The sequence below is a fragment of the Histoplasma capsulatum genome, genomic scaffold (assembly GCF_000149585.1).
Source record: "Histoplasma capsulatum NAm1 scaffold_2 genomic scaffold, whole genome shotgun sequence".
NCBI classification, from domain to species: Eukaryota; Fungi; Ascomycota; class Eurotiomycetes; order Onygenales; family Ajellomycetaceae; genus Histoplasma; species Histoplasma mississippiense.
Genome location: NW_001813981.1, coordinates 3,266,629 through 3,277,776, shown reverse-complemented (window position 1 = coordinate 3,277,776; position 11,148 = coordinate 3,266,629). Strand labels below are relative to the sequence as shown.

The window sequence follows — 11,148 nt, the reverse complement described above, 5'->3', positions numbered from 1 at the left end:
AAAGGGTGCTGAATGGAGATGATGAAGGTGGACCAGCCATGATCGCCTCTGATAGCGACGAAGACGACACGGATGAGGCAACCCAGGAGCTTTAAATCCTACCCGCAAGCGGAAATCAAACCTGCCATCCCGCAACAGAGCGCGCAACAAGCCCCTACTCAATCCAGCAGAAGCACGAACCTCGATCTCGCACCTGACGCCCTCGCTGCAAAATTCCCCTCCCTATTCACCAAAAGGACCCCCTTCGAACCCCGAAAATCTTGATCACTACCTCCATCAACTCTACCTTGCATGCGCAAGCCCATCTCCTGACCGATTTATTCCCTAATAGTGTATATATTCGCCGCTCCGCCCATAAACATGCCCATAAATATTCCGTGAGAGAAATATCCAAATTTGCTTCGAACCGAAAATTCACAGCCGTTGTGGTTGTGGAAGAAGACCAAAAGCGCGTGTCAGGGATAACGATTGTTCACCTCCCCGTAGGCCCAACATTCCACTTCAGCGTCAGCAACTGGATAGAGGGCAAAAAATTACCTGGACATGGCAATTCGACAGGCCACTGGCCCGAGTTGATCCTTAATAATTTCCGAACCCCGCTTGGAATGCTTGCCGCACATCTGTTCCGGTCGCTCTTCCCGCCACAACCTGAGTTAGAAGGCCGGCAAGTGGTGACTCTACATAACCAGCGTGATTATATATTTGTAAGACGGCACAGATACGTGTTTCGCGAGAAACGTGAGACGGAGAAAAGTGTAGTGGGACCCGATGGGAAGGAGATGAAGGGAGTGGAGGGAGTAAGAACTGGCTTGCAAGAGCTCGGGCCGCGGTTTACGCTCAAGCTGAGGAGGATTGATAAAGGAATACAACGGGTCAGCGGACAGGAATGGGAGTGGAAGGGTGGGATGGAGAAACAGCGGACCAAATTCCAGCTATAATTTATCTCACCGTACCGTTTTGTCCTCCTTTTTCCCATCTCCTCACCTTGTCCCCGCTCCTGCTGTTCTCCAAATTCTTCGTCTTTGGGCGCCTATTATATGAATCTTTTTATTTTTAAAAAACCCATTTATGGATTCCGACGATTCTAATAAATATAAACATAGAGACATATCCCCAGCTTTCTACTTTTCGCTTTGCCCTTCTTTTCTATTTCGCATTTGGAGCCTCGAATTCCCCTATTCTCTTTCAGCTCTTGGTTACACATTCCTGTACCAGAAATTAAGTGGATTTGTTCATACCGCTTCTTTTATATACCGCCAGAGTACAAATTTTAATGCTTGTCTTTTACACTGGCAATATATCCAGCTAAAATCGCCTGCAATCTCATTGTCTTCGATTGATCCTGACAGCAAAAGACAGGATATATTCGCCGTTTTTAAGGTTCGGCCACTTTCCTCGAATGCATTTGAGACCCCTCGGCCAGAGCAATTTGGGCACACACCCCGTGCTTAGGCTTCCAAAAGCATTGAGATAGAATGGATATAATCAGGGGAGGTCTCGCTCACCTGGATATCGCGATCGCGAAGAAAGGAGCCGTCGGTCATCAGCGATTAAAAATCCCGTAATTCCCGTGGGCTACTCGAGTAATGAATTGGTTCTGTGCAAAACACCTTGCGGCGGATGAATATCGGGAAGTCAGAGAGATGACAGGTCGTGCGCCAGACCCCAGAGCTTTCAAATTGTCCGGCAGGTGGTTCATATCAAAATACAATCAGCCGGCGGAATAACGCTGTGCACGTAGTTTCAGGAGCACACAAGATAAGATGCCTAAGATTTGAGGAGAATGGCCAAAAGATGATTATTGGTAGAGTGCAAACTTTCGTCCGCAACATGCACATGGCACATCAACTGCGGTCTGAAGCACTTCGTCACTCTAGCTAAACAATCCTTCTGTGTATCGCAAATCTCGCACCTGGGCGATCTTCCCTGTCGTGCGCCTAACATTTGATGTTCGTAATATTCATAGAAACCTGGTTGAACAACTCACGTATCCATGACTGGCGACTGCCCCCAGAGAGTGGTTCGCTATCTCGATAGTATCGGCCAATCGATCTCATATCGCCATTTACATGGCTGCGCTGATTTGCCTGTATAATTGGTATGAAGTGCGACGTTGTTCCAATGATAAGGTAGCAGAATAAGAGCGGAGGAGGAAGTTCATATATGGCCTTCCCTGAACCCGATTATCCCCTGATATTTATTCCCTGTGAGATGGAGTGTTTTGGGAGGCATTTGGGGAAATTTTTCTCCACGTCATTGGCACCGCGTTAATCCGGACAATGATGTAGAACGCATCCGAGACTTCGGGTGCTGTGTGGACCCAAGATTACAGCTGGGATACAACCCTAGCATTGCTTGGGTTGCACATGGGCCAATGTTTTGGTTGGAGATAGAGTGGGTTGGTGGTCTTTGGGCCGGCTAAAACATGGGCGGACATGATATTGTGCGGGGCCGAGCTACTATAAAAAGAAATATAAATCATCCTTTGCTACTTGCATAGATCCCCTTCCTAACTGCTATATATTCTAATATATAGAAGATGAAATCACCGAAAGACCCCACCCCCTATCTCACAGCCCTCCAACGCGATGGCTTCGTCGTTATCCCGAATTTTCTCCCACCCTCCCAGCTCCAAGCACTGCGCACCGCCGCTTCACACGCCTGCGACCTCGGCCGCACCGGCAAATGGCCACACATCCGCACAGTCCCAAAGCAATTCCCACCATGGCCCTCCACACCCCCGCCCGCTGAGGAGGGCGGAATCTGGGGCGTACAGCACCTCATGCATCCCGATATGCCCGGCCGCGACGAATTCGCCAAGCTCTACTTCTCCCCGCGTGTGCTCGAGGTCGTAGAGGAGCTGGTCGGCGTGAAGAAGTCGGAGACGAGAGAGCAGGAACCGCTGACCATGGAGCTCCTCAATCTGCTCGTGGCGCCCACATACGTCCCATTCGCGCTGCGTTGGCACCGCGACGACATCCCCACCCCGCCCACGCTCAGCGCGGAAGACGAGCTGGCGGCCCTGAAGCTGAAGTCCCCGCCGGACCGCCCGCAGTCGCACGCCCAGTACAATATCCCGCTCTATGACGATGAGTCACTAATTGTTGTGCCGGGGTCGCATCGGCGGGCACGCACGCAGGCCGAGCGCGAGGCGGACCCCTATGAAAATAATCTTCCTGGTCAAATGGTTGTGAAGCTGCGTGCGGGTGATGCGGTTTTCTACGATAGCAATATTTGGCATAGAGGCGTGTATGATGCGATGGATCCGGAGGCAAAAGGCGAGGATGGCCTGCCAAAAGGGTTGAGGTTGACGGTGCATGGAAGCGTGGGGTTAGCTGTTGATAACAGTGATGCTGCTGGAGGGGAAACGGATAAGGCGCCGAAGACGAATGTCAGAGCCCTGACTGTGTTACAGCATGGGGTTGGGTTTTGGGTTAACAGGGAGGATGCACATTTTAATGGGTTGGAAAGGGAGGTGAAGGAGAGGGCAGAGAGAATGCGAAAGAGGCTTATTGAAATGGGAAGTGGGGAGGGCCTTTGGGTATGCTCTTGAAGGCTAGTGGAGGATGAACAGAGCTGAGTTGTTTGTCTATGATCATGATGTGTGGAATGCGAGTAATGCTTTGACCGGGCGATACTCGGCATTTTTTTTGTTCTCTGAAAAGGACGATCCGATGACGATTCCAATGACCATGGTCCAGTCAATGGATGAAGGATTTTGTAAATGCCGCCCATATGTTGAAGGTAGTCCTAAATTAGAAATGTATCGTGGTGCATTCACACGAGATATAATATAACAATTTCTTTTATATCAAAGCGGGAAAGGGGGTATACCAGTTCTCGGATATATAATCAGCCACGTATATTCTAGATACGGAACAGCAGAAAAGGCTGTAAAATTGTAAACCTCCCTCCCTATTGGCTTGCGCCCTGAGCAGGGCTGAAGCAAGCCAGGCGATGTATAGAAACGAAATACAAAAAGTGAAGAAGAAAGAAGTGCGCCCCCAATATTCGAGAACAGATATGCGCAGGCGAAAGGTAGGATGAAAGAAAATCGTGGTGTTTTAATCATGAATCATTCTCATTAGTCAAGCCCCGAATCAGGACCTGGTCTTCTCCCTGTGATCACTCTTACAAGCCCCATCGCACCCTCCACTGCACCCATCACAATCTCCATCTTCACCTTGTGACATAAATCCCTCACATCCTCCGGCGTCCATCCGCCGTATTTTGTCAGCGACCGCATACTCGCTGCCTCCAGTCCTTCCAACAACACGATCAACACCATTTTCCCTAGCGTACTCCCCTTCGCATCGCTCTCGCACCACGTCCCAACCGGCACTCGAATATCATATGTCCTCACTTGCACAAACCCTGCAGCTGTCAGTGCGGCCATACGCAAATGTGACAGGTCGCGCGGGTACCCCGCCACATCAGCCGCGGAGCGGATGGCGGATATATATATGCTCATATACGAGTTGGCGGGGGCGTTGCGCGCGTTCAGTAAGCCTGAGGTGTAATCCACATCGGCGATCTCGATGCGGCCATCTGGTTCCAGGTTCTTAAAGGCCTGGCTGTACAGAGCTGACCAGTCGGCTATCGCGCCGGAGAGGCCGCGAATGTGGATGAAGTCGAAGGGATGATGGTAGTTCCATTCGCCGCATTCAGCGTCATCAATTTGGAAGAAGACGTTGGGCGGCGCGATAGAGATGGGATCTGAGTCGAAGACCGAGATGTCGATGGCGAGGATCTCGGTGTCGGGGTACATTTCACCCATGCTAAGGGCCCAATCGCCGGTTCCTGTCCCGATATCTAGGATACGGGAGACTGTTGGGGGTAAGTTGGTTTTTGTGAGTTGGCCATCGTAGATTATTAAGTAGATTTGGTGCTCGATTGATAGACGGGTTTGCTCGGCTTCATCATTCGGCATGAAATAGGTTTCATTACAGTAGCGCCGTTCATTTTCAAGTATATCTTCGATTATGTGTTCAGAAAGAGATTTGGAGGATCTAGATGCTTGTTTGGTGTGTAAGTGAGAATGCGTTGAGGCATCTTGTTTTTATGGATGTGTAAAACCGGGGCGAGATGAGGACGTAAAACAGAACGAATATGTTCGTTAAAAGAAATGTAGGAAGGTAAGACGAACGATAATGAATGTGAGTGACTCGGATCCGACTCTATTGATATGGTATTCGGTGTGTCACTTTGGGACTCCGGCTGAATGTAGTCTTGTGTCGTTGGCTCAGGCGCCGTCAAATATGTCTCTGTGTTTCCCACCTCCGCATCCATATTGGGACCGGCATCCTCCAGGGAGGGTTTAATTTTCAAATATGAACTTTCCTCAGCCATGCGCCCAAGAAACTGTGGAATGGGGAAGAACCCTCCGGAGTTATGTGGATGTATGGCGGATATCAAATAGGCGGAGCATCTATGACTTTTGAAGCCACAGATTAATATTGTTACTACACTCAAGTTGACTGACTCGTCTGTCTTTTTCAAATGGAAACGGTAACGGTATTGGACAAAAATCATGGGATAAGAGCATAGGAGAAGGGATATAAAGAGATAAGGGCCAGTGCAATTGTACTGGTTATTTCTTCCGCATGCCCTTGCGCACAAAACTTGCATTTTTAGGAAGCGCAACCTGTGCCTCGAATATTCGAGGATGCATGCAATGCATACAGAATAAAAGTGGCTTTGAGGAAGATAGAGCATATCCATTTCCTCATTCATGCATGAAGTAATGATAATCAAAGCGCAGCGCAAGTCAAATAACGGCGAAAGTGAAACAAACCGTAACAATGGGAAAGGAGTTAAAACATACCTCTATAAATTTGAGGAAGCCGTTTTCATGATGTACACTTCCTCGGTAGGGTTCTCACAACTCGTCCTTCTCTCTTGGTTGGAGATACTCCAGCAACAGGGTTCAGGGACTTCAGATGAAAGAAAAAAAGCCGCCCAGACAATATATGTTTAACGAACGAGGGGAAGGGTCCCCCTTATCTAATAGTCGATGTTAGTTAACTAATTAGTTAGTTAAGGTAATTAGGTTGTTATTTTTAGGCTTGCGACGGAAAACGGTCGAGCAAGCGGGAGGCCCTGGACCGATTTCTTGGGACGGTAACAAGCGTTTCTAAAAGGAGCTCAGGGTGATTCACCTGTACTATTTACACCGAAAGGAGCTCCTTTTCCAAGTCTCTTCGCGCCACTGCGTTGCGCTGTGCTGTTGAGTCGACTCCTTTGTGTAGTTTCTCCCTGCTACCACGCTGTTGATATGTGATGGCCTGTGGAAGCCTTGATGTTTGTCTCGTTCACTGTAAACCAGAGAAGCCAAGCCGATTATTAGCGTTTACCCCCCGCTCAAACCTCTAAGCATGGACGCCTGCGCTGACAGTTGGTTTGTTGGGAGCGGATCAGAGAATCATAACTAGCTAGAATTGGGGGAACTGGAGAGGAAAAAAAAGAGCATGATAATTCCGCCTCCGAAAACTTGGGGCGAGACTTCGTGTTAAATGATTTCCTCTCTCAGAATCGTGTTCTCATATTTGTTTTTTTGCGTTTCTTATTCCATTTTTTCTTTTGTTTGGCTTATTTTTTGCTTTCTTTCCGTTTCTCCACACCCAAAACATGGCCTGTCTGCGTCCACTGGCTGGATGCGCTCAGGTGGGGAGTGGAATTCTTGACCATTCCAATATCATCCCGGTCCTGGGAGTCAGTCAGTACATGGAGAAACTCAAGTCAAGCCGATGGAAAAAGCAATTAGCATTCAGACGCCGGATAAGCGTTTATCGGCGCTGCATGAAACATTTTTAACCTGACGACTTCCTCATGGCTTGAATAATCGAGGAGAAAAAGTACGTCAATAGAAAAGGAATAAAGCTTTTCGGGTTGACCATGGAAAAATTGCCGTTTGGACCCTCATTCCGCACTCCACGAGCTCATTCTATGGACCTGATGTGCGTCAGACCCAATTTCGTCTGCAAATCTCACCAAGCCATCAAAATTGATAATTGCTTCCAGGCTTGAAATTGTCATTGGTTCAACAATAAACAACTTGTCCCTCAAGGCCCATGGATAAGCAAAAACAAGACCATTGCAGGCAGCACATCCACACGTCAGTCATTGTCCTCTTCACACCCTTCTTTGCCCCCTTGCCCGTTATCGCCCTGTACGTAATTTTTTTTTTTTTTTATTTTTTTTTTTTTTGTAGGTGACCATGGAACCGTGTGCATGCAGGAACATCTGGGACTGACCTAATAATGCAGCTTAGGGTGGCAAACCTGCCTAAGACCCTCTAAGAACTCACTAAATTCGTCTCCCTGCAGCGCGGAAGCGGGAGCTGGAAGGGAAGACTTTGGGAATAACTAGTTCGCGCTTTGACAAATCCACCAGCTCAGACCCCGGCAGTATTTTATAATTTTGGTGCTTAGATGGAAACTTGTAACGAGGTTTTGGCGTTTTTACTTTGGAGTAATGTATTCTGTATTATCCCCGCCTGTCACATCCGTCGTTTTGTCTTTGCCTATTGTCGCGAAATATCCGACTGCGGTTTCAACTCTTGGAAGAGGGGCTAGCCTGCTGAGTCGACCAGCCTGTGTCAACATACGGATCTGTACTGCGTCAAAAGTCAAGGTCGAGGTCACTTCCAGGCACATTATAAGACCTTGGTCTTGTGGGGCATAACGACCCAAAGAAGCACTGCACAGACGGACCATTTTTGCACCCTTCCGGAGACGGACGGGAGGATCGGATCGTGAGGTTTCCAAGGTTCAAATTAGACAGTAGTCGACCTCTATCAGTTTGCACAGTGAACCATGTAGTTATCGATTGACGTCCCACCGATAAAGCACTCCTTAGGGCCGGAGCCAGGTCTCTTGATGTTTATTTTCAGTCCAAAAACTAATGGAATGTGAGCCGAGACGATGATCAACCGCCGTGCCAAAGGGGTTATCTTATGACAAGCGACATGTACTGTATCTATAACTTTATAGACGATAGATGGTTCTGAATATCAAAATGTTTCAATTGCAAGTAGTGCTGTTTGTTATGGCTTCCTAACAATACAGTAACTAACTGTAGGGAATAGCAGGCCTCACTGGAATCATCTAACAACTTGAAAACGCAAGAAAGCGGGATTATTAAAAATACCAAATAACGATGAAGGGAGTAAGTCAGCATCATCTGCTGCATCTTCAAGAGAGAGACTGAATTCTTCTCTGACCTTTACCAGCACCGGAACAGGATCCAGCCAAGTTCGTTTTTTTATTTGTTGAAGATAGCATCTTTTGAATTTATTGCGCTTTTCACGGGGGTAACAAAACTGGATCCCATACTTTTCACAGCCTGCGTCAGACAAATCAAGATCTTCAACTTCATAGAAATTTTGCTGCCCAATTTTCACCACCAGCAAGAAAAAAAAAAATTCTCGCTTCATCTGAGCAGTCGGCTTCTGCAGTGACGAGGAGTGTCTATGCTCTTGGCCAAGTAGGCTCATCAATTGGTTCCCCAGAGGGAACAGCGTTGGAGGGCGGGTTGTGTACATAAATGGAGGCTCGCCGTTCCAGATAGCCTGAAGTAACCTGACAGCTTCTGGTTTTCGTTTCACCTGCACAAATGTTTGGGCAAGGCGCATCGCTACCGGAATAAGTATCTCCTCAACATTGGTTGATCGAAACAGTTGCCATATGGCCACAAAGAACCATCTGGTGGTCTCTCTGGAGAAATTGATAATGTTGACCATGAAAATGAGTTGTCTGAAGAGCCTTGTCAGGACTCTGCGGGCCTGGATCGATTCAATCCAATAGCTTTCCAAGGCTCTGGCTTATGATTTTCTGCTACCAAAATTTTCTGACCCGTCTTCGGGTGGGAATATGCATTATCATCAGTCCCCCGCCAAATATCTTCCTTTGCTTCCCGCCTCGTTCCCAGACTGTCGGGATACTCTGCCACGTCAAACAACGCTACCATTGTGTTGACCAAATCCTTGTCTGTTCTGGCTAGCTTGGGCTGAGCGTAACTGTTCCAGCTGTGCTATCCAGAAATACTCTTTGTGTTTTGACGAGGAAAATTTGTGATCGTTCCCCTCAGGATTGATTGTTATTAGTATATCAATATTGCTTTGCCTTCCTTTCACGGGAAACTTGCGGACCAGCACCAATTCCTACGATTGCTGACAAAATGTCCCGTCCCGGACCATTCTGTCGGTTCCATGTTGCAGGCGGGATTGGAATTTACGAATAGGACGTCAGCATCGAAAATGGTCGAAATTCCTCCGAAGGGAGATTATTACCTTTTTTGTCTGCCACCAATCCCTGGTTGTGGGGTGGTTGTTGGGGATTGGCGCTTGGGGCGACAGAGCATGGCATGATGCATGGGTGCTATGATAACGAGAACCACTGACTCCAGTGGCTTGAGGTGCATTAACCCCCATGGGATTCGGTGAGTTCCAGGTCCGTGAACTGGCAATTCATCCAGATTTCCTTCCATGGTTTCAGATGGGATTTATTAGCTGCAATGCAACATATGATGACGAGAGACAGAGTGAGAAAGGAAGGAAAGAAAAATGACAAACCGTTCCCGTCACTTGACAATTCAATTTACCTTTTCTATTTTTATTTTTATTTTATTTTGAAGCTACTCAGCACCACCACTCTCTATAACCCAAAACCTACAGAATAGTCCAGCGGCGTTCTCTGGCTTTCAATCCGACCCAAGGGACTAGAAAAAGAAAAGAATGCATTAAGAACGAGCGTTTTCTACATTCTTACGCTCTTCCTGGGAACTTTCCCACACGCTCTTGCTCATTTTTCTTTCATTTCAAACTCATGCATCATTTTTGCATGATACATTGGCAGCCAGCCAAATATTCCGTACGGTCTTTGGATGTTTGGGTTGAGTCAGAGATTTCATATTATGCGACATGTCTGCACGTAAATAATGCGCTCTGACTTCTGGAAATCCTATTCATGCAGCTCTCCGCTTTCCTCGTTGGGACGGGAAAGCTCCATGGTATTGGGAAGGGTCTTAAAATGGACATTGACCATATATCAAACATCGATTGCTTCTCGGTGTCGGGCGGAATGGAGTTAGGAACCCATTGGATACCAAAATCGATAACTCCAATCGATAACTCCGTTCTTAGATCCGAGGTACTTTTACATTTCCAGCCGAACGCCTTCTCTTTATTTGGGCTGCTTACAGGCAGCTTCGTTGCCTGGACATTCCCGTCTCCGTAAAACATTCGGCAGCATACGAATATTATTCCGTATATTTTCCGAGACACAGAGGATGTCTATCTGCCTTTTGTGTCGCTTATTCGGCGCGGTATTCGTCCCCTTTATGATCTTTATCAGATTGATGCCAATTCCACCTTAAAAATGACTGGGCGGCTGGAAAGGAATACATATGCACACCGACATCCAAAGATATCCACCTGCAATAATAGCGCAGCAGGCGTCAATTTACTAGCTCCCAAGAGATGTATGTGCACACTGCGCGTCCCTCCACTTCAACCAAACAACGGGTAATCTCAAAAATCCTTGGGATATCGGTCGTCTGTGACATTGTTGATCCAAAGCCACACCAACACCAGGTCAACTGCAATACATTCACCCAACACACTCCACAACATCAGAGAAGAAAAAGAAGTAAGGAGATGCCATTCTCCGTCTAAGTTTGAATACCCAATGGTGCTGCATGCGAGCTGCGGCCAAGAGATGTTGTACTGGCACTGTTTTGTAGAGCTGGTGAGTTGTTAGTTGGGTGTCTGTTCCAATGCTAAGGCCCCAATGCCCATTCGACTGAATTCGTTTTCTAGGTCAAGTTATGAGGCGATTGGACATACATGTGGAGAGACTGCAATATTGGTATACATCCATTAGATAAATTTTTAAAATCAAAGTATTGACATGTTGCTATTGCCTCTAAGCCGTTGGATTTCTTTTGGTGTAGTTTAAAGAAAATTTCCCCATTTTTACATTCTTTTAGAGTCTTGGGTATTTGGCTCTGCGGACAGAGCAGCCATCATCCAAATCGTCGCCATTCTGATATAGAGCTGATAGCCTAAGTATGCTGTCCTGAAGACCTAAAACTATACCCACAATTCCTCTTTGCGACCTAAATATCGCTCTGCATGAAGCTGTATTACAT

The 11,148-nt window shown here is 47.2% G+C and overlaps 4 protein-coding genes across 4 annotated transcripts; 2 read left to right on the top strand and 2 right to left on the bottom strand.

Moving 5' to 3' along the window:
• Positions 1-605: 605 nt before the first annotated feature.
• HCAG_03016 (conserved hypothetical protein) lies at positions 606-938 on the top strand (the record flags this gene model as incomplete). Its single annotated transcript, XM_001542795.1, has 1 exon — positions 606-938. The coding sequence occupies one exon, from the start codon at positions 606-608 to the stop codon at positions 936-938; it is 333 nt and encodes a 110-aa protein (XP_001542845.1).
• Positions 939-2,425: 1,487 nt separating this feature from the next.
• On the top strand, positions 2,426-3,553 carry HCAG_03015 (conserved hypothetical protein; the record flags this gene model as incomplete). Its single annotated transcript, XM_001542794.1, has 2 exons — positions 2,426-2,443; positions 2,537-3,553. The coding sequence occupies 2 exons, from the start codon at positions 2,426-2,428 to the stop codon at positions 3,551-3,553; spliced, it is 1,035 nt and encodes a 344-aa protein (XP_001542844.1).
• Positions 3,554-4,084: 531 nt separating this feature from the next.
• On the bottom strand, positions 4,085-5,349 carry HCAG_03014 (conserved hypothetical protein; the record flags this gene model as incomplete). The annotated part of the gene is made up of 2 exons (XM_001542793.1): positions 4,085-5,009; positions 5,147-5,349. 2 exons carry the CDS (start codon positions 5,347-5,349, stop codon positions 4,085-4,087), a joined length of 1,128 nt encoding a protein of 375 aa, XP_001542843.1.
• A 2,111-nt stretch (positions 5,350-7,460) lies between these two features.
• Positions 7,461-7,715, bottom strand: HCAG_03013 (predicted protein; the record flags this gene model as incomplete). The annotated part of the gene is made up of 1 exon (XM_001542792.1): positions 7,461-7,715. The coding sequence occupies one exon, from the start codon at positions 7,713-7,715 to the stop codon at positions 7,461-7,463; it is 255 nt and encodes an 84-aa protein (XP_001542842.1).
• Between the last annotated feature and the right edge of the window lie 3,433 nt (positions 7,716-11,148).